This window comes from Typopeltis vanoorti, chromosome 1, assembly GCF_054136105.1.
Source record: "Typopeltis vanoorti isolate ZY-2024b chromosome 1, IOZ_Tvanoo_1.0, whole genome shotgun sequence".
Classification (NCBI taxonomy): Eukaryota; Metazoa; Arthropoda; class Arachnida; order Uropygi; family Thelyphonidae; genus Typopeltis; species Typopeltis vanoorti.
In genome coordinates, this window is record NC_143549.1 from 91,199,849 (window position 1) to 91,224,269 (window position 24,421).

A 24,421-nucleotide genomic window follows, 5' to 3' on the forward strand; every position below is an offset into this window, starting at 1 on the left:
GATCAGTTTCTTCTGGCATAATCCCACCAATTTAATACGACATTGGATATCTAATCATGCCAAAGTGCATGACTTTACATTTACTGACATTGAACTAACATCCATTTTCCCATGCCCACAATTCCAGCCTATGCAAATCATTCTTCAAATCAGAAATGCTGCATATCAGCAGCATTTCTGATTACCCTACCTATCTTTGCATCATCAGCAAATAGCTGTATGGCACTTGTCAAATCCTTTGCAATATCATTAATTTACAGATTGAATAACAGTGGACCAAGTACTGATCCTTGTGGTACACCATTAATTATCTTAAATCTTGCAGACTCACATTCCCCATATACTACTTTTATGATATCTGTCAGTCAGCCATCCTCTTAACCATGCTAATATTTTATAATCCAAACCCATGTTCTCTGATTTATGCAACAATCTTCCATGCTAAATTCAGATGTATGAAGAGGAGATATTAGAGCTGTTGCACAAACTGAATAAAAATTCTGCAATAGAAACTAATCAGATATCAGCATGGGTGCTAAATGAGTGTTCAGCTGAACTGGCTATTTCAATTTCCTATATAATTTAAGTCTCAGAACAGAGAAGATTCCACAGGAATGGAAAAAATGTATGGTAATCCCATTGCACTAGGGTGGTGCAAAGACCGATATCAAAAGCCTTAGCAAAATACAAAAGTATCATGGTGTATTCCATTTCCTTTGTCTGGTTCAATGGTAACATTTTTATAGAATGTGAGCAAGTTGTTAAAATATGATCTTCCCTTAGTAAACCAATGGTGTCCATTGCAAAGTAGAGATTCAATGTCAACCCATTTCTGAATAAACCAATTTTTCCAAACTCTTCATGACTACTCCTAAGATACTGATTGGTCAATAGTTGGATACACTGGTCTTTGCACCACCCTAGTGCAATGGGATTACCATACATTTTTTCCATTCCTGTGGAATCTTCTCTGTTCTGAGACTCAAATTATATAGGAAATTGAAATAGCCAATTCAGCTGAACACTCATTTAGCACCTGTGCTGATATCTGATTAGTTTCTATTGCTGAATTCTTATTCAGTTTTTGCAACAGCTCTAATATCTCCTCTTCATACATCTGAATTTCTTCAGAAGAGGGCAGTGAACTCAACAGTTGTGACTCTTCTGGCCTGCTGCTTATAATTTTCATAACAGACATCATCCTTATGCACACAGTATTCCTTCCACATCATCTGTTTCTTATGAATCTCTTGCTTTATAAGTTTACACATCCATTTTAACTATGATGGCATAATTAAAAAAAAAAAAACTTATGAGGAGAGTGAAAGATTTGTTTGTGAAATGTTAATACGAAGGTGGTTCCATAAGTTTCCGACCTGACTAACTTTTAGAGGTGATAGAAAAAACAACAACTGTAGTTTTCAACATACTCTCCCTGTACTTTTAACCCACTTTTCACATCTTTGAATTAACATTTCTAAGTCCTTGAAATGTCTGCAAAATGTCTGCAGACAAATGTTTTTGTCTGCAAAATGGCCTAAAACTGCATCTTTCACTTCATTGTCATCTGCAAATTTTCTTCCTTGATGGTCTTTCTTCAGTTTCGAGAAGAGGTAGTAGTCACAGGATGCTAGATCTGGGCTCTAGGGTGGATGTTCAATCTCCTATAACCACAGTCCTTCACTGCAGCCTTTGCAACAATAACCTTATGGACTAGAGTATTGTTGTGAAACAGGCAAACACCATGACTCAGCATTCCTCATTTCTTCTCCTTTATGGCATCGTGCAGTTTGTGCAGGAGTGAAGCATAATATTCTACGTTCATAGTGGTATTCCTTTCCTTGAAGTCAATCAAGAGAATTCTTCGGCAATCCCAAAAGATTGTTGCCATGATCTTCTTGGTGGAATGAGCAACCTCTGCTTTTCTCAGTGGTGGTTCACCTGGTTTGTGCCTCTTCATGGATTTATGGAAAGAGGATCATAATAAGGGACCATGGTTTCGTCCCTGGTGACAATGGATTCCTGCACTTCTCTCTGATTCCTTTGGCAAAGCTCTAAAAACTTGTGGGAACAGGTCATACGATGTTCCTTCTGAAAGAGGGAAGTCAGGGGATCCACCTTGCACTGACGACCTTTTTCATATGAAATCATTTTTTCTTGTGAATGATGAGAAAGACGGTTGTTATAGAAAGCTCTAACCTTGCTGAGATTTCTTTGAGCTTCAGCCATCTGTCATTGAGCAGTTCCTCCTCAAAAAGAGAGACATTTTCCTCAGTCATCACTTCCACAGGCCGACCATTAGAGGATCATCTTTAATGCTCTCTCTTCTTAGGCAAAACTGTTTATCCTTTCTTCACAGTGGAATATGAAGGAGAAGCTTCCCCATAAACACCCTCCAATTGCTGTTTGATAGCACTTGGAGAAAATCCTTCTTTGGTGAAAAACTTGATCACATCACGGTACTCAATTTTTAACGTTACAGCCACTTAGCGTGCCACGTGTTAGTCAAACGAGTGCCTCCAACTGAATGGTGCAGGTAGAGAGTTGAAACCGGTACATGTAGCTCCCCATAGATGGTGCTATCTGTCACGCATGGCATTTTAAAATTGGTGCAAATTTCATATGTCTGGCCAGAAACTTTTGGAACATATCTCATAACTAACAATAAACAGCAGCTGTATACATTTGATAGCTCATTAAATAAATATAGGCAGCGGCTAATCCAATGAACTTAATAACATTGATCAGATGATTCATCTAGGTATTGCAAGAATACATGGGTTGATGAAGCAGCAAATCATCTTGTACAAATTGTTGTGCTTGTTATGTGTATTTATTTTTATGTTTTGTTTATATTTCACTTTGTTTTTTCTAAGAATTTTCTTTTATTCACTGATGATCATTATACACTTCTTACATAGTAATATACACAAATAATTTGTAATCATCAGAATTATCCATTCTTTCTTGAATCCTAAGTTCATTACATAACTTTTTGTCAGAGGCTCTCCTGTCTTATCAATAATAGATATCTTAAATGTTCTAGTATTTTATTGGTGATCAACAGATGCAGTCCACTTCTTATAATACATAGGATTCATTTTTATTCAAGACTTGATGAAATTTTACTATGTCTGTTCTTTCTCAACAGTGGAATAAAAATGTTCCTGTAGTGTGAAAAATATTCTCTCCTCAATAACACTGTAGAAGCAAGGAAAATAAGTAGTTTTATTGTACCACTAAATACAGTACAGATACATTTACAGTCTATGTATTATGTTTAGTGCAGTTAGAGGCAACTGGAATGAACTTCATAATGAAAAACACTCCCCTCCCTCCCACAGACACTATGCTACATGCATAGTGTCTGTGGGAGGGATTTATTGTAATTTATTGTAAAACAGATTTATTGTAGCACTAAACATAGTATCTGACTAAACACATTTGTCCTAACATCCTCTTTCGAATTTTCAGTTGCAGAAAATAGTTGTAATGATTGTTTATAATGCAGTAATTGGGTTCAGAAAGTACACAATCTATGTAAAGCAAAGATGCACATGCATTTGAAAATTTCAATATCATTTCAAAAATACTAATTTTATCAATAAAATTCTACCAAAAAAGTTGCAACTAACATGCCATATAATCTTTGCAAATGCAACCACCAACATGGAAGCAACATGTGTGTGTATGTGGTAAAACTAGTTCCTGTTAGTGGTTTATGTAGATGTGGATACTGCCTGGCACAAACATGTTAAAATATAAGCTAGGAATAGCCTATAGGTCGGGCATCTGCAGTCAACTGTTGGTCTGAGTAGGATGTAAACTACTTCCTTATGGATTTTTGGTGGATCATAAAAATGTGGGGTTCTAAAATGGATCTTCAGGTTTTTTTTTTTTTTTAACTGGCAAAAAAATCAATTAAGTTTGTTGATTTGGCTATTGGTAGGGTTTTGAATAATCTTCTGGTAAGTGGTTTGATCATGTAATAGAAGGGAAATTTTTCTGTTGTACTCAGTAGTGTCCATAATTACTACAACTTTTTGTAGTAATTATGGACTTTATTTATGGTGAGCTGGTTGTGATTTCTCAAAGATTTTAGGGCCTTGATTTCAGCTCTAGATAAGTTGGGGGAAAGTTTGGCTCTGAGGAGACTTTCGGTTTTGGAGTTTATTAACATCGGCACATGAAAGGGAGGTTAAGTTCCTCTCAATATTATATAGAAATCCATGTAATTTTAGGTACTATTTCCTAAGTCACATTCCAGCATTTGATTCAGCTCTGTAAATAGGATTAACATTCTTTGTTCTAGCGTGACCTTGAATTATACTGATGCATTGATGATTATCTGTTAATTTCTGGCTGAAATATTTGCAGTAATAAATATTGTTATTCTTTATTTTTGTGAATATGTGTGTCTAATTAATCTTTACCATGCCATTAAAACATCACTTGAGTGATTTTAAGCAAAAAATTTATATCAACATGAGTTAGTTTTCTAATCTGTGTTATATAACTATTATATTGATGTTTTAAGAAATAATGATCAATAAAGCTTTTAGTTGCTCAAAATTTCTGTCTCTTCTATTTAGATATATATTTCCATGCATCATGATAAATTCTCTGCTCATAAACTAGCACTTTGCTCATACTCTAATATTCTCACAAAAACATCAGGAGATCTTGCTGGCCAAGAATGGGGACCTCATTGGACTCTAATGGGGACCTCATTGGAATCTAATGTTGGAATAATGATTAAGGTAATTAGAAACCTACCAAGAAGAAAAAAGCAGTGGGATTCCATCATAATAAAAGAAACACTCAATCTCATTGATAAAGGAACATTCTCCAAAAGGTCTCTTGCAGCTATTTTTACAAATAAATTAAGATTTTCTTCCTGCTGAGATGATCATTGAACATGTTGGTCTGATTGATTGATTGATTGCTAACCAGGCCACACGATATTTAACGCTAATCTCCATTGAAAATTCATTTCACCTGTTGCATGACCGGTGTATAAACTTATTATGACTCCATCTCAAGTAAATATCACTTTACCATTTGAATGAAATGTACCATCATATTTCAGGATTTCTAAACATCCAGTGACAAAAGTTTATAGCGAATCATGATCTGCCCTTTTACTTAACCCTCCAAACTAGTTATTTTAGGAAATCCAAGACTTGTGAAAATTTGCAGAATTATTGTTCTAGGACTGTGCAGCAGTCAAAACATGTTATTTTTTACTTTATTTTAAACTGTGTGAATAGTGTCCCATGGAGATAAAATGCCAAATGATCCAGTTTCTTGCAGACAGTAGTGTTTATGAGTGAAAGCTTGTTAGGATCAATAAGATCAGAAAATTGTGATCGACGTTCTTCAAAAATGCAATGCCTACTTGCATTTTTGAAGAATACTAATGCTATGATTAGGAATGGCTACTTATATTTTTGAAGAGTGCTAATGGAATTTAGCATTCATTCCATAGAAATGCAAGATCATTTATTACTTGAATTACATGATGACATTCAGTTAAGTTAATAGAGTATTAATTGAAGTATCTTTTCTGTAAAAGTACAAATGTAGTCAACCCAGTACAAGCTCCAAAAATCCTTGAGATTAGAATGTAACTAAATTACGATGTGGGCACAATCAGCATAGCCAATTATCACCACCTGACTCGCACATGAAAAGTTTCAGGACCTGTGTCCTCTTATTATTGTATGTATGTGTGTGAGAGAAAGAGATCTGTTGGTATTTTTAAACTTCTGAAAATTATAGTTCTTGGGAGAACACCAGGTAAGGAAGATTCTGCTGAAAGTAGCTGTGCAGGTAAGAGGTAATGTCTTAATCAGAAAAGATGCCAAATTTTTTGGAAGCTGAGAAAGCTATGAGTGATGTGTTGATGCTGAGAAAGGCTGGAGATGAACTTTAGTACAAGATTTTTTTTTCTGTCATAAAGCAGGTAGGACTTTTATTTAGGAGCATATAAAGTAGAGATTTTCCTCACCTCAGTTAAAGAATGGCTGAGATAATACATATCATCAAAGGAGGATGCTCTGAAGCATAATTTAGTGAAATAAACAAATATCAAATGTTCTGTTTGCAATGCAGCTGAAGTAAACTGAATTAAATTTTACAAAAAAAAAAAAATGTTTTGAGAAAAAAAAAATGCTCATGAAAATTTATTTTATAAAATGATTGAATGAAAAATAATTTAAAAAATGCATCATAATACCTCGCCTTACAACATAACCACATTATTATTAATCTCCATCAACAATTTTCCTCCAAGTGAAACTATCACTTATCAGCACTCCAGTATAGTCAGATCTTTTTGTCTTCTACAGCACTTCTGACTACATCAGTCCACCTGTATCTTGGTCTTACTTTGAGTCTCTTTTCCTACTATCTCTGCATCAAAATAATGTGATATTCTGTTTTTCTAACCTTTGCTCATCCATTTAATGCTAACAGCATCAAGTTCCTTCCTAATATCTTTATTTTTAATGATTCTGCCAATGATGGCATCTGTTCACTCTCCTAATTTTTCTCAGAACTCTTATCTGCAGATCAACTGCTTTATTTCTAACCCAGTTGTCAGATCTATAAATTAACGGATTTGGACATTATGTTATATACTAGCAGTTTAGTGTTTTGCCTAATTTCTCTCTTTATCCATATAAATTTATCCAACTGGCTCCCAACCATACCGGCTTTGCTTATTCTCTTATCAATTTCCATAATTAATTTGCCATTTTCACTAAAAATCATATCAAAAAGTTCAATTATTTTACTTGTTCTATAAGTTCTACATGAGCATAGAGTTGAAGTTTTCTATGTTTTGGTCTTTTTATTGCTGATCTTCATACTAAATTTGTTATAGCAGTTATTCAATTTTGTTATTGAATCCTGCAGACTTATAATGGATTTATTTAAAGGTTCAGCATCTGCAGAAAGCAAGGACCTAAGTTTGTTGTTGGAATCACATTTTCATTTTACGACAAATAATTGAGAATTTTAGGGAATATAACAAAGAATCTGTATTTAAGTTTTATGGATCTGGAAAAAGCATACAACAATATATCATTTTCTCCAGTCCTGATATTAGGACTAGAGATATCAAAACCTATAGTAGCGCATTTGTATCATGGATAGGTTTTTTTTCTCTATTTTTATTATTATTTTCAGTTTTTTTTTTTGTATTTTTTCATTCATTTTTTAACAGAAACCCTGCTCCAGAGAACAAACATGGAACTTTTTGAAGGCTCTCTTTAGGCCTTCAGTAAGTGGGTTTAATGTCACTTTCTTTCATATTGTGATCCATATGGTGAATAAGAACAGAGATAGCTTGCATACTTGTCTTGCACTTGACTTTACATCAAACCATCTTCCTATGCTTCCTTCAATTCTAACTGCTAACTTACAACTTAAATATAGACTATGCATGGCTCTATATAATGTTCCATTTATATTATATCATTGAAGCATTTTGAAAAGGTCTTCTCTTGATATATTGTTGTATGCTTTTTCCAGATCCATAAAACTTAAATACAGATTCTTTGTCATATTCCCTAAAATTCTCAATTATTTGTCATAAAATGAAAATGTGATTCCATCAACACCTGTTTAGCCTGAACCTAGCTTGTTCTTTTCTAGGTTGAATAAACTGCTTTTCAAAATTTTTCTTAGCCTCTTCTCATGCTTGTTGTAAAAATTTTATGTAGAACAATTAGTAGGAAATTTCTGTAGTTCTGACTTTCAGCTTTATACCTGTTTTTGGGAACTTTGAGAACTCGACTCTAATTAGAATTCAACCTCTTGACCAGGCCTTCCGAATTATGCAGTGTAGCCACTGTAAAACTTTTGTATCTCCATATTTGAGCATGTTCTGAATATTATCTACTGTATTTTCACAGTTAGGTTTCTGATGGCCTTTTCTATCTTCTGATATGATTTTCTGATTGTATTCTACTACTTTTGAAAAAAAAAAAAAAATGTTATCTACATCTTTAGATATACACTTATTGTAATATCCAAGAGCACTTCCAAATTTAAAGCAAACATTTGAACTCGTGGTTTTCGTAATATTCTCAAAAGGTTACAATAAATTTAGCAGTGGTTCATTAAAAGACCACTGATTTTTAGCTTAATGTATTTAAATTGTCAGTTGCATAGATATTTAATATACAGATATTGATATTTGTATGCTAATAGTGTCCATTAGTGCTGACTATACAGCATGTTACTATTATTTGAATGCATGAAATGTGTATATCCTACATTTGTTGCATAGCAAAAAAAACTTTTCTTTAACACGTTCGCTGCCAACTACGAGTATACTCATAGTTGGTAAACCAGCCACACAAGCCAGCTACGAGTATGCTCGTATGACGCTTACCGCCGGCAACGAGATTACTGTACTGACCTTGAAGAAGTGAAAATGCTTGGCTTGTGGAGCTAGCATCAAAACTGTGTATTCTCATAGATGGTATATGCTCTGCACAAGCCAACTACGAGTATACTCGTATGACGCTTATCGCCGGCAACGAGATTACCGTACTGACCTTCAAGAAGTGAAATTGCTCGGTGTATGGGAACAGACTATGCTGAAGTAGCGTGGCAGCGAACATGTTAATCATCTCACTTGTATGACTCGCAGGCAAATGTTGACAGCTCACAACTATGTGATTATTAAATTGAAATTTTCTAACAGGTCAGTGCCCTATAAAGCTAAAGAAACTTTAGTTTTGTGCTGGTAGGTCCATTTATCTAATGTAGGAGAAATATATTTAACATATCACAATCTTGTTTTTAATAGTTACAATTAATCAGTCATAAATATCTGGAATTATTTTTTTCTATAAAATGTTTTCTTTCATTGTACTGTGGAGCAAAAGTTTACTCAGTTAATCTGGTAAATCCTTAATTTTTAACAATTGACTGCAGCATATTATTTTATTCAATGCAATCGTTTCAACTATGCCTAATACAAAGACTGTGTGTGTGTGTGTGTGTCATCTCCATCCCTTTTTTTAGATTTTTTTATGATGTCAAAAAAGATGTTTTGGTGGATTTTCTTTAGATTCTGACTCCTTGTTCTTGCATTTTGTTTTCCAAATTCATCACATCTTGTACTTGCATTTTCCCCCCTAAACCACCCCAAGATATTTGTTGTTTGTATAGTTTAAAATTTGCAAATTTTGAATCTTCACATAAATTGCAAAGTTTTAAATATTGCTTATTATTATTATTATTTGTGATCAAAACTACATTCTTTTTTTTTAGACAAATTTTATGACTTCATAATATAAAGAAATTTTATGATTGCATAATATAAACTAAAATAAAAACACAGACAGTACCAAATAAAGTACCTATACCAAATGCAGTGAACCTTAGTATATGGTCATGAAGGAAAAGCTTTTCCTGATTGTGTTGTGCTTTGGCAGGTAAACACTGAATCTTTCTACTGATTCAGTGTTTACCTGCCAAAGTAAAAATGATGCACCGAATATTTGGTTTCACTTTGCTGCTATTAACTGATTTGGCATGTTTTGTAAATATTTGTCAGCTGATGACAAATATTTGCAAAACTTGGTTCATCACCAGTTTAAAACTTTGGATTTTTTTTTATAATGTGAATCCCACCCATGAGAAGTTGTAAATCTATCATGCTTTAACACTGTAGTTGGGCTAATAGAATAATGTAGATGCCCTGCTCCAGAGATCAATCATAGAATGTTAGTACATGCCACTTGAAGCCTCTAAGAAGGAGGATGGTAGTCTCAAAATGGGCAGTCTATTCATAAATGTCCATTGTTGCAGGGGGGACTATGAACCCATGACCTATTAGTTCTATCCCCCCCCCACATGAAATCGGTAGTGAAGAAGTGGTATCATGGAACTGATAAGGTGCAGTGAGGAATCTGGCTACCCAAAGGACAGAAAGCAGTGTGGCAGTTTATTTTTTGGAGAATGTTTCCATGTCATGTTTTTTCTTGAGGTGGATGGCATTGTGATTGTCAATTAATTAACGGACTTTCAGGTTGAGAAGGAGATTGGCCTTTAACTACTGTGATTATTTTAGAGTGAACTGAGGTGAAAGTAATGGGTTTATAGTTATAGGTCAGTTTACTATATCCCATTTTAGAAATGGGCTTGCTTCCGTGCTGTGGAGATGCCCTAAATATGAAAGAATATAGAGATGATATAGATTGGGATTAGTTCCACAGCACAAGTTTTGAAAACCATACCACTTATGAAATACCATAAGGATGGAGACATTCTAGTATCTAAGCTATTTATAAAATTTCTATCTTATGAAGTTACTGTTTTTGGCATGTAGGAGGTGATTTGTCTATCACCTACACAGGAAGAGGAGGAGGAGCAAAATGTTGCCAAGTGTTCACTTTAGGTGATATTAAAGTAGCTAGTAGGGTCATATAGATGTAAAATAAACAGGAAATAAGAAAGAAGTCAAACCTAGTTTCCTTAGCAGGGGACTAGGAAGTTCTACTACCATTTATGCAGGAGATGAGTTTTCTCTGTGAAACTTTTGAAGTCTGGTTTTTTAACTGTAGCTATTGCAAGCTTTTTAACATAGCTAGAAACAGATGCTAGAGTTTTTGTCATGATAAGTTTTATAAAGGCTTGGATAGTGGACAGAGATTTGAGTGGAATAGGAGATGAAGGCATTTGCTCCAGCAAAAATTACCTGACCATGGAAAAGGGGTAGAAATTTTGAAAATAATTGCATATAGCATCACTGTAGTGCAAAGAGCAAGAAGCTGAGGACAAGACATTCTGTGGGAGAGGATCTGAGTTGTCTAGAAGAACATTGACATTTACAATGTATTGAGGTAAGCAGTTAGAAAAAGATTTGATACATTATGTACTGATATAAATGTATCTGGCCTGGTTGATCATATCTGCTTTCCAATCCACAGGCTATAAGAGATGAATTTTCTTACTATCTGTGATGAGAACCATCACACTGCTTGTTAGAAACCTGAAGTGGTTTCAAAAAGTATTGTGTTTTGTCTCTAGAGTAAGGTTTCTGGATTATCTAACTCAGGCATGGCCAACTTCATTCTATACGAGGGCCAATATATGATGAGTGGTAGTCACGGGCCGTACACATTTAGACAGAACTTAAATAAAAATAAATTCTGCATTTTTTTCAAGGCAGTAGTTATATGTATTGAATTACTATATTTGTTAAATCATTTTACTACTGGGAGAACAATATAAAATACTTGATTGATTTAAATATAAGTTATTAAATTTAATTATATATTTCTGTTTTTTTTACATGTAACACAATTTAATGAGAACATTGTGGGCATTCATGTGCGGCAACAAGTTCATCAAAGTCGATTTTCAATGATGATGACGATATTCGTAACAAATCCTGAAGGTGGTCATCAGTCAGTCGGCTTCTTTTTGACGATTTAACCACCATCATAGTTGATAAAGTGCATTCACATATGTATGTGCTTCCAAACATAGATGCAATTCTCAAGCTGAAATCACTCAATGCAGGATATTTTTCCCTTGGTACTAGTTTCCAAAAGTCAATGCTTATCTCCACCCTTGACTGGGAAAAGGGGTCACTTTGAAGGTCACACAACTCCAATTGAATAGAGTCATGCTGCTCTGAAATGTCACATTTCATTGGGTTATTAAATAATGTCAGTTGTGGCTGCATATCACTGAAGTCAGAAAATGGTTTAGTGAATTGCTCCAAAAGTTGGTCTAACAGTGACACAGTAAATTTGAAGTCAATGTCATAGCTCTCCTCCATCAACTCCCTTCAGGAAGGAAAATGTACCAAATTTCCTCTGACTAGGGTGAATTTAAAAATCTTCAGTTGACTTATGAACCCATCTAGGTGTTCCAACTAAATCTGAGATTGTTTGGTTACGTCCTTGTAACTTCACGTTGAGTTCATTCATGGGGTGTGTGTGATGCCTGTTAGAAAGGCGAGTTTGAAATGAGGATCACATAGTTTTGTGGTTAGTTCTTTGTTTATGTTCTCGTGTTCCTCTAATAACTTTTATTTCCTTTCTCAAAGCAAAAAACCGTTTAGAACAGTTCCCTCTGCTTAGTCAACAAACTTCGGTGTACAACACTAAATCATCATATTCTGCCTCCATTTCTGTTAGAAAAGAAAGAAAGTTGCGGTATGTCCAGGCCCGATTCCTGCCCTTAACTTAATGAAGTGTGTGATATCTGCCTGAATTCACACACTTCATTAGTTTTCATAACATCCTCTATGTCCAGAATTTTACCACACAGAGCCTCCTGGTGTATAATGCATTGCAATTGATTCCAGCCTTCCTTAGTAAGCCAACTAAGCCTGTTTGAGTACCATGCATTGATTTGGTGCCATCTGTCACAATAGTTGTGAGATTGTTGATGTCACCAGTACCATTTACAACCTTCATAACTGCATCATAAATGTCTTGACCTTTGGCTGTGTTATGCAATGACTCTAATGCTAGTAGCTCTTCATTAATAGCAAAGTCTTTGGATTGAAAATTAGAAGTTGAGCTGTATCTGTTATGTCAGTTGATTCATCCAGAGCCAATGAGAAGTAAGCTGAATCTGTAATAACACTTTTTAATTTATTTAATATATGAGAACCTGTTTCCTTGACTCTTTTTGTTACAGTTTGTTTTGATAGTGGAATGCTTTCAAACTCACAGGCAATTTATCTTCCTAAATGCATGCCATTTTCACAGAACAGTGTTTTACAAATTCACCATCAGATAATGGTTTTTTTTGCTTTTGCTATCTCTGTGCTTACAATAAACGATGCCAAGAGTGGGCTTTTTTATATTGATGTTGGTTTAATAAAAATAGATTTTTGAGCACTGACCTTTCTCTCCAAATTACGTACAATTTTAGTATGTACTTTAAACGTCTTCTTAGTATTTAGCAGCATGGTGCTGCATGTAGTGGCATTTGAGGTTATATTCCTTGTGCACAGACAATACTTGCAAACACACAAGGCACTGTGGTTCATTGTCGTTATTGTTTATAAATAGAAATTTCTCATTTTTCCTGAAATGACCTGTTTTTTTCACAGATCTTGCGTTTCTTACTCATAGTACACAAAGGCTGAAGTAACTGACCAGGGGACACAAACTGCAACAATAACACTGTTAACTATGAAACTGAGTCTCTGAAACTAATCACTGTAACCAGAGCAGAGCAAGTGATTTTTAATGATGTGTTACTCTGGAGCGCATAGAAATCTACCACTTCCACTACAACAAATGAATACTACAACTCTCACAGAGAAGCAGTGGATTTTATAAATTGAGTAATCTTTTTAAAGCAAGTTTGATTCCATGTTGAGAATATAAATTGTTTTTGTCATCAGAAATAATGAATATAACTAGTATATCAATCAAAAAATCTGAGGTTGAAACTAATAGCTAAATTGATAATACATATAATTTAACATAGTTTTTATCCTGCCGTGGGCCACACAAAATCACGTTACGGGCCGCATGTAGCCTGCTGTTGGCCACCCATGATCTAACTTTGTCCATATACAATACATAAATACAATACACCATACAATAAAAAAAAGCTTTGATTTCCTGGTTGAGCTGTTTATGATTGTAATGTATTATATTTCAGTATTTCCATAAGTAAGTTATTTTTGTTAATAATAAATAAATGTTATCCTATGGATAAAAATATTTGAAAACAAAATAAAGTTCAAATTGAATTAGCTAAACAAAATTTTAAGATTATGTGAATTTAATAAATTTATATTTTAGGATATGCACATAAAAAAGAAAAGGAAGATAACAAAGAAGGTATGTAATATTTCTCTTCGTGATTATTTTATTCATTTAATTATGAAATGTTCAGCATCAGGGGAATGCAAATTATTATTATTATTAAAATTATATAGATATTTATATTTATCTATATAATTTTATTAATTAATAAATAAATTATTATAATAATTTATGTAGGGCCTCCCTCGATGAGTCTAAGAACTCCATGGAGTTCTTAGACTCATCGAGGGAGGCCCTAAATATCATGCCAAGCACTATCCAAACATTTGCCAAGTATCCATCATACATTGCTTTGAACTAATTCACAGTCATAGCACCCACAACAAACTCAGGCAACCTATTCCACTCGTTCACCATTCTCCAAGCAAAAAAATCTAGTTCTAACCACACTCTTGCTCAGTTTCCAAGAATGGCCCCTAATTCTTACACCACCAGACCTGTTCTGAGAAATTTCCTCTGTATTAATCTTGTAAAAACCTTTCAGTAATTTGTATGTCTCAATCATATCAACCCTTTTCTGCCTGTCAACCAATTTCTGTAAACCACAGATCTTCAGCCTGTTCTTATAAGGTTCATTCCATTGGATCTTCTCCACCTCTACTTCATTGCCTAGAAACCCAGGTGACCAAATCTGCACATAGTAGTCAAGATGGGGTCTTATCAAGGCTTGATAGAGGAATATTAATAACCTGTTTGTCTCTGCTTGTCAAATTATTTATTCTTCAGTAACCAAGTAATAACGTGAGCTGCTTTAGCCACTTTTGCCTCTACATTCCCTATCCACGAACCCTCCCAAATCTCTGGCTTCGTCAATTTCTTGAAGCATAGCTCCATCAACGTAGTATACAGCTCACTCTTTTCATCCCAAAATGCATAATGTTACACTTTGCCACATTAAATCGACATCCATTCTCCTTTGCTCAGACTGCTGGTCTATCCAAATCATCCTGCAAAATTTTAACATCATCTGTATTAACTATTGCTTTACCCAATTTTGCATCATCGGTAAATAACTGAACAGTTCCTCTCAGATTCTTTCCTATATCATTAATGTACAAATTAAACAAACTAAGAACAGCCATGTGGCATGCCATTAGTCACAGATCTTCTTCTGGACTCTACTCCCAAGTAAAATACTCCCTGATATCTCTCTCAACCATCCTCTTATCCACCTCACCAACCCTATACTCATCTCCATGTGCTGCAGTTTATTGATTAGAATTCCATGTGCTGTCCTGTCAAAGGCTTTTGCTAAGTCCAGCAGTATCACTGTAAACACACTACCTTTATCCAGCTGTTACTGTATTATAAGACATAAATACCCTTCACAGAACAATGTTGACCCCCCCCCATACGGTATCCGATTTCCCTCTATGCCTGCATTTTGCTCTTGACCAACTTTTCCAGTAATTTGCTACATCAGGCTTGGAGCCTCTTGTATGCAATAGAATTATTTTCCTCTCCTTCCACCTCCTTGGGACTAACTAACCCAGAACCGAGACTTAGATTAAACAATGTGGTCAAAGGCAACAATTCCGTAGCACATTCATGTAAAACTCGAGCTGGTATATCATCTAATCCTCTAGCTATATTCACATCAAGGTTCTGTAATATACTATGTACCTCCATTTCATTTACTTCAATTCCCATATAAGTCTTTGCCTTTCTCATTACTGCAATATCTCCACCTAGATTATATACTCTTGCAAAGTGTTGACTTAGTAATTCCGCTGTTTTGACTGATTCAGTTACCTCACTACAATCAGCGTTCATTAAAATCATTCTCCCATAAACGTTCTTCCTTTTGCTAGCAACATATCGAAAGAACTGTTCGGGATTGTCTTTGGCCTGTACTTCTAGTTTCCTTTCTTACTACACTAGTTACCATTATGACCTGTGCTTTGTATCATTTATTTGCCCAGTTGTCACCTTTCTCCTTGAATTCTATTCACAATTTTATCTTTTTTTGAGCTCCAGCTTAATGATGATATATCATCATCATCAAATTCCTGCCATGTACCCTCAAGGGGTGTACAGGATATGATAGTACTACATGAAAAAAAATTACATCATTACTAACTTCCTATCTACAATTTTCCTCCAAATCAGTCTGTTAATTGTCAAGACTCCAACATTATCAGATCTTATATTTCTATCGTCTAAGGCACTTTGTACCATATCAATCCACCTATATCTTGGTCTTCCTCTGGGTCGTTTTTCTGCCAGCCTGGCAGAGAACACTTGTTTTGCTAATCTTTCTTCGCCCATTCTGTTTAAGTGACCATACCACCTGAGATTAGCTTTGTTAACGCATTCCTGGATGCTGACAATGTCAAGTTCTTTCCTATTATCCTCGTTTTTAATATGATATTGCCATTGATGCCATCTGTTCACGCCTCTAATCTTTCTCAGGACTCTCATATCTACGGTCTCTAGTCTTTGGTCAAGTGTTTTACTTCTGACCCAGCTCTCAGATCCATAAGTTAAAACTGGTTTGAACACTGCCTTATATACAGCTAATTTAGTGTTCCGACTAATTTCTTTCTTATTCCATATGAATTTATTCAGTTGACTTCCCACCATACCAGCTTTGCTGATTATGTTGTCTATTTCTATATTTAATTTACCATCTTCACTAAAAATCGTGCCTAAGTAGCTGAAATGTTTTACTTGTTCCACAGGTTCTCCATTCACAACACAGTTGACATTTTCAATGATTCTGCATATTTTCATTGACTTTGTCTCTTTATTGCTGACCTTCATACCATATCTATTATAACAGTTATTCAGTTTAGTCAAGGAATCTTTCAAACTTGTAGCGGGATTTATTTAGAAGTATAACATCGTCTGCATAAAACAAAGAGCTGACATTAACATCTCCAATTCTGATATCATGTTTAATACCACTTTCCTTCATAATGTGATCCATACAGACAATGAACAACAGAGGGGACAATGTACATCCTTGTCTCACACCAGATTTAACATTAAACCATCTTCCTGTACTTCCTTCAATTCTAACTGCTGACTCACAACTCAAATAAAGACTAAGTATTGCTTGATATAATACCCCATTGACACCATATAACTGTAGCATATTAAATAGCTTCTCTCTTGGCACCTTGTCATATGCCTTTTCCAAATCAACATAACTTAAATACAGATCTTTGTTATATTCCCATGCTTTCTTGACTATTTGTCGTAAAGTGAAGATCTGATCCTGACAGCCTCTATTTGGCGTGAATCCAGCTTGTTCTTCACCAAGCTTTTCTTCCACAATTCCTCTCAACTGTTTCTCAAGTATACTTGCATAGATCTTGCCAGGAACACTCAGTAGGGAAATACCTCTGTAATTCTCACATTCAGTTTTATTTCCCTTTTTATATATGGGTACTATGAGAGCTCTACTCCAATCATCGGGAATTCGTCCCTCTGTCCAGGCTTTCTGAACTATGCAGTGCAGCCACTGTAAGACTCTTATACCACCATACTTCAGCATTTCTGGTCGAATATCATCTACTCCTGCTGCCTTTCCACATTTGAAGCCTTTGATGGCTTTTTCTACTTCAAGTATGGATATGTATTCCTGACTGCATGTCTGGTCAGTGTTTTTTTACCACTGTGCTGTCATCACTGCTTGTTTCATTTAGCAGTTTTTCAAAGTAATTACTCCATACTTTAAGGATATCTTTTTCTCCCATTTTCATGTCACCTTTATCATCTCTAACTCCTTTTACAGCACTCTTTCCTCCATTTCTAAGCTTCTTCAACAACCTCCAGAATATCTTATAACCTTCTTGATATTTATTTTCTGTATTCTTGCCAAAATCCTCCCATGACTTTTGTTTAGCTAGTTTTACACAGTGTTTAGCATTCTTGCATTTGTCTCTGTATTCTCTAAGAGCAAAAGCTGAGTTATTTGCCAGGAACTTTTGATATGCCTTCTTCTTTTCCTTCACTGCCTCTTTAACTTTCTGTGTCCACCATGGAGTTCTAATTTTTCTATCCTTGCAGACAACTTCACCACATGCCTCTCTAGCTGAATCAATCAGGGCTTTCTTCAAGGCTTCTCACTGAATCTCCAAGGTTTGATTCCTGTTCTCAAACTCTTTCATTTTTTTCTTCAATAATCTTTGTGTATTTTAGTCTACGGTTCACATCTGAGAGCTGCTCAACTTTTATTCTCTTTAAAACTTTCTTACATGTTATTCTTTTCAATGTGAAATTCAATTTTATCCTGCTCAAGACTAAATAGTGATCACTTTCAATTTCAAATCCTCTGTACACTCTGGTTTCCTGCACCAGGGAGAAAACATCACTATCAACAGTAACATAGTCAGTGAGACTTTTCTTATTAATTGCCTCTTCTCTCCATGTGAATTTGTGCACATTTTTATGCTGGAACATGGTGTTAGTAATAACCAGTCCATGTCCTGAGCAGAAATCCAACAGATATTTGCCATTATTATTAGCTTTGCTCTTTTCTCCAAATTTTCCCAAAATATTTTTGTATGTCTCACAATCATTTCTTACTCTGCTATTTAGATCCCCAACAAGGACCAACTTTTCCTTTTTTGTTGTGTCAGTTGCTTTTTCTAGAGCATCAAAAAATTCCTCCACTTCTACCTTAGTAGAACCTTCTGTGGGACTATAGGCACAAATAAGTCTCATTGTCCAGTTCCCCATTCTCATATTTGCCCACATTACTCTACTTGAGACTGACTGTCATTCAAGAAGATTAGCCTCGTATTTTGTGTTGAATACTATGGCTACTCCTTCTTTTACTTGATTGTCATTGCCTGAATATAACATTTTGTATTTATTGCTCAGAAAGATCTCACCAGTTTTTGTCTTTTTTGTTTCAGTCACTCCTATTATGTCGATCTGGTACTTAACTAATTTTTTTCTTTGCCATTCAGGCTTCTTATGTTGATAGTACCGATCTTTAACTCTGGTGATGTTGAGTTGGGGTTTGTTTTCAGATTTGTTCCAGTAGCTGACTTTTCGCTGTCCGCCCTGGTTCCCTGGCGAAAACAGCGGGGGCCTTGTTTAACCGGGCTATGCCCCAGCCGGCATGAAATTTTGTCATGTTGTACCATCATTTTTTTATTTTGGTTTAACCAATAAGAATACAATTTGGTTGGCTAAATCCCAAATTGCCAGCCCATCCTCTTTCGTTCAGTATCCAAGTAGATACCCAACAGGGTGCACCACGAGAAGGTGAGGATTGGACATTAGGTCAGAAGCCCTGGTCAGTTCTCCACATTCCTTTAAAGGCTATGTGGAGGTCTCCTTTCAGTTATACTGCTTTGACCTTAAGCACCCTATGATGATATATTAATATAATTACTGCTGTCTCTTGATACATTGTTAGATTCTTTATATGCAGCCTCAAGATGTGTACTGGATACTATGATAGTATTACATGATGAGTTTAGAAGATGATGGTACAAATGATTGAACGACTCTTGAAACTCTTGACAAAATATATCGGATTCTTGCTTAATACATTCCTGAACACTTATTACCATAAACTAAACTATACAATTTGATATAAATTAATGTATGCATTCTCATAACCTTATATTATTCTATATCACACTGCATCAATTTGTTAGATAAGTAAATTATTTCTCAGGATGGCTCTTTCAAAAGCAGCAAGCCATGTGAGCAGAGAACCTTTAGATTCGTATTCTAATATTTATTACGAATGCACTTCAAAAAGCATACTTCTGATAAATCATTCAATTCATTCCACAATTCTCAGTACCTGCTTTATATTTCTACAGTCCAACATAACAAATACTAGCTCCTTCTGCTGATCACCATCTGTCAGACATTTCATTTCAGTGAGAGTTTGTACTGCTTAGCGAAAGAGGATACATGATCATAGACATTCATCAACACAAAATGTGTGTTTTATGCTATAGATGCATAGTTAGGTCAGCCGCGTTACCTACTGAATCACACATTTTAGAAAGGATATTAAACACGAAATAAACTGAATAACCAATCCAGTACCACAAACATGCCTTTAAAGAGCAGGGTACTGTTTCTTCTTTTAAGACAGAAAATGCTACTTCATAGTAGCAGCATATGGCTATGATGAAGTTGGTTATTAAGCCAGTGATGGTGTTCTTCATTCTTGAGTCAGCTTCAACACCGAAGTGCTCCTGTTATGTCAACAAGTATGTGTTGATGAGATTAGATTAGATTAGAGCTTAAGTGGACTTGGATAATTTAGGATAAGTTAGTAAATTACTGAGATTGTGCTTTTGTAATATATTGGCTTTTTATAATAGAGTAACAGCTGAGTTGGATAAAGGGAATGGCTATATGGTGATACTGCTGGATTTTGCAAAGGCATTTGACAGGATACCACATGGAACTATTACACAAACTGGGACAAATGGAAATTGATATGAAACTGGTGACATGGATACAGGGGGTGGCTGAAGGACAGATATCAAAAAAGTAGTTTATGAGGGAGCAGAATCCAGGAGAAAGCAGGTGATTAGTGGTTTTGCAAGTATCTGTGTTTGGACACCACTACTGTTTAGTTTGTGCATAAATTAAAGGCTATAGCCAGCCTGGTTGGCCAAGTGGTTAGCATATCTGCTCTCTGGCCAAAAGGCTGTGGGCTTGAATCCCACCATGGGCAGGGATGTTTGTGATTGTCTGTGAAAATACTAGTGGTAGTGGTGGGTAATAGATGGTGTTGATGTGGATGATGCATTTGGTGGACTGAGTGGTGGAGATTGAGAGTTGTAGAATAGGTGCCCTCCCTTGATGAGTCTTTGGATTCCTTGGTGATGTCACGTAAGAATAATAATAATAATAAATTATATAGGAAATAATTTGAATCAAGGTAATGTAGAGAACTTGCAGGATGATTTAAATAGACACATATTGGCCTTTAATTAGAGATAAAAAAATTATTATTTCTAGTGTGTGCGTGCGTGCGTGCGTGCGTGTGTGTGTGTGTGCGTGCGTGTGTGCGTGCATGCGCCTTGTGAACCTACGTAGTACCATCATTTTCAGAAGCTTTGATTTCGTTATAGACTAATTTGTACTACAAAGCCTTGAAAAACATAACCTTCAAAAGTTTATATGTTTATAAAGTTTATAAGGATAAAAATTTATATTTATTCTCTTTTGAATAAGGTGAACTCTCACTATAGCAAATACCACCATAGCAAACTCATTCCCCCATAGAATGAGCAAACTAGTGAAAAGTTGCAATTAAAAGTCCCATAGGTACGATACTATGCTAAATGAAATTCACTATAACTATTCCTGTGGTCCCCACAAGTTTGCTATAGTAAGAGTCACATGCAATTAACTTACTATAATGAACTACCAAAAATTCTTATCTCAACTTCCTTAAGTTTATTTGGTCTAAAAAAGAAATTTATTATAGTGAAAATTTATAATTTTACTTATTATAAGGCCTTTTAAGGCTTTCTTCAAATAACCAATTTCTTATACATAATTTTTTTTTCATTTAGCCCAATAAGAAGAAAGGCAAAAAGAAATGTAAGTTTATTAAATAAATATATTTAATTAGTAAATGCTAACTAAATATTAATAGTAAATGTGCTTTTCTGCATTTACTACTGGTAGATCATTTTTATCAGATATTAGGAGACCACAACTTTGCTTTTTGAACCCTTGAGGAGAGGAGTAGGATAGGAAAAAAATGTTTGATCTCCAAAACATGGTTTCAACTTAATCTAAGATCATCCCTGGAAGTTGTGTTAAGTTCAGTTAGCAAGGATGTGAAGACTAGTTTTTTTGGCTTGAATATGTGAACAAGTGAAATGGGTAATCATAGGCGTTCATGAGTGCTTTGTCAGTGAATGAGATTAAGGAGAGATATGATAGTATTGTGCAGATAATTGTTTGTGTGAGCCTATTTCAATGAGTCTTCAGATACTATGTGGATGCTTGTATAATAATAATAATCTACCCTTTATCTACTTGTGGCATTAACGTACAATTTGCAATCCTTCATGGGGAATTACTTTTCTTTCAACATAAGCCTAGGTTAGGCAGGCAGATAGCATTTCTGCTGACCAACAGGTATTAGGTTTGAATCACATAATAACATACACTGGTTTCCATAAATTAAGGAACAGGTAAGAAAAATGCCAATAACTCAGAGGGAAGGAAAAAAACATAGGTACATTGTGTAAAAAGTGACTCTGAGTCTGGTTATTGTATACAAATGTGTGTGTGTCACTGTCAGCAATATATGCAAATGAGCCACAGCTTAAAAGCAGGCATTTTGGAGTGATTTTCCATTTCGTGTGTAGAGTGAGAACAAGACATTTTATGATAGCAAAATTCTTGGTTATGACTGCAAGACATCATTTAACCAAGGAATTCTACCCATCATAAGACTAGAGGCTTCTGACCTAATGTCTAATCCTCACCTTCCTGTAGTGATCCTACTATCATACTACTATCTACTATCATCCTACTAGTAAATATTTACTTGGGTACCAAACAAACAAACATGGATGGGCTGGCAATTTCAAATTTAGCCAACCAAATTGTATTCTTATTGGCTTAAATGAAGATAAAATAATGGTACAGCATGACAGAATTTCATGTCAGCTGTGGCTTTGCCTGGTTACACCAGTCCCCACTGCTTTCATCAGAAAACCAAGACAAGCAGCAAAAAAAGTCACCTACTGGAACAAACTCCAACTCAACATTCAGTATCATGATCAAACTATAGTTTGATCATGAAAATTAATGCACTGAAGAAAGCCCATTTGACAATAGACATTACAGTTTTCATCTCTTATGTATTTATGCAGTATAGTTTACACTGATCAGCGTTTCATCAAAGTTCCATTTTTTTTGTGTGTGGAAAAACTCTTGCAACAAATTTACATTAATTCGAATTATATTTGCTACATTATCTAACACATTTTTCCCATGTAATTTTCCTTTTCTGTTCAAAATTTATTTAAAAATTGCATCCTGTTTATATGTTGTAGTAATTCACAGAAACACAAATTCTCTGTTTATGCAAATTCTATATTTATGCAGTATAGTTTACACTGATCAGAGTTTCATCAAGGTTCCATTTTTTTTTGTGTGTGAAAAACTCATGCAACAAATTTACATTAATTCAAATTATATTTGGTTACATTATCTAACACATTTTTTCCATGTAATTTTCCTTTTCTGTTCAAAATTTATTTAAAAATTGCATCCTGTTTATATGTCGTAGTAATTCACAGAAACACAAATTCTCTGTTTATGCAGATTCTATATTTATGCAGTATAGTTTACACTGATCAGAGTTTCATCAAGGTTCCATTTTTTTTTGTGTGTGAAAAACTCGTGCAACAAATTTACATTAATTCAAATTATATTTGGTTACATTATCTAACACATTTTTTCCATGTAATTTTCCTTTTCTGTTCAAAATTTATTTAAAAATTGCATCCTGTTTATATGTCGTAGTAATTCACAGAAACACAAATTCTCTGTTTATGCAGATTCTATATTTATGCAGTATAGTTTACACTGATCAGAGTTTCATCAAGGTTCCATTTTTTTTTGTGTGTGAAAAACTCGTGCAACAAATTTACATTAATTCAAATTATATTTGGTTACATTATCTAACACATTTTTTCCATGTAATTTTCCATTTCTGTTCAAAATTTATTTAAAAATTGCATCCTGTTTATATGTTGTAGTAATTCACAGAAACACAAATTCTCTGCCAAGCTAGTTACCAGGTGACACTTTGGAATAAGTCGCTCTAAACTTGTGCTTCTGTATTTTATTATTATCATATTGTGTTTTCCTCCAAAATCTCCACCAAATGAAATCATAGCAGTAGCAGGTCCTAAGAGACTAAATATTCTTGTGCAATTTGTAAGTACCTTTTAAGTATCTCAAAACAGTTTTCTTTTCCTTTCATTTTAATATCAGCCATGTACAAGTGACTATTATGCCTACCACACAAAGCCAAGATGGTAGCAACAAACCTAATGATGACAGTGTTTCATGTCTCACTAGTGCAGTCAAACACTGACAAAAAACAACTTTTAACACAAAAATACGGAAATTGTAGACTACACATCAACACAGAAAAAGATCTTATATATGATTTCTGTTGTCACTGGTTACATGCTTACTGTGCCTTCCTTCAATAAAGTTCTTGAACTTAGGGAAGCTCATTGACAGCCTTGAGCATTGCCTCATTACTATTGATGAAACTTTCTCCTACACAGTTGAATCACTAGTAGCAGGCTCAAACTGCTTCACAATCAGTGCATAAAAATAAATGTGCCCTCTGCCAATAACAGCAACAAACTTGGCAATTTCATTGTATCAAAAGTATAGGACTGAATTGAGGCCAAAAATAAAAAAGTTCAATACTGCCATTCTCAACCTTCACACAAACTAATGAAGCACTAAAGCAGGGTTTGCTCAACTTTTTCTACGACAGAACACTTCACAAATCCTGAAATTTTCATGGAACACCTTGGTTATTTTGTGATGTATTAATTAATAATTAATTGCTAATTTAGCTGATTTTATTAATTAATAATTGATCATTAATTATTAATTAGTAA

At 34.7% G+C, this 24,421-nt stretch overlaps 1 protein-coding gene across 2 annotated transcripts in view; it reads left to right on the forward strand.

Moving 5' to 3' along the window:
- Positions 1–24,421, forward strand: part of LOC150110201 (neuroguidin) — a 176,128-nt gene that overhangs the window by 112,139 nt on the left and 39,568 nt on the right. For both annotated transcript variants that reach the window (XM_090392175.1, XM_090392167.1), the window contains exons 11-12: positions 13,797–13,835; positions 21,329–21,356. In XM_090392175.1, the coding sequence (XP_090248301.1) occupies positions 13,797–13,835; positions 21,329–21,356 (67 nt within the window). The remainder of the gene's footprint in view (positions 1–13,796; positions 13,836–21,328; positions 21,357–24,421) is intronic.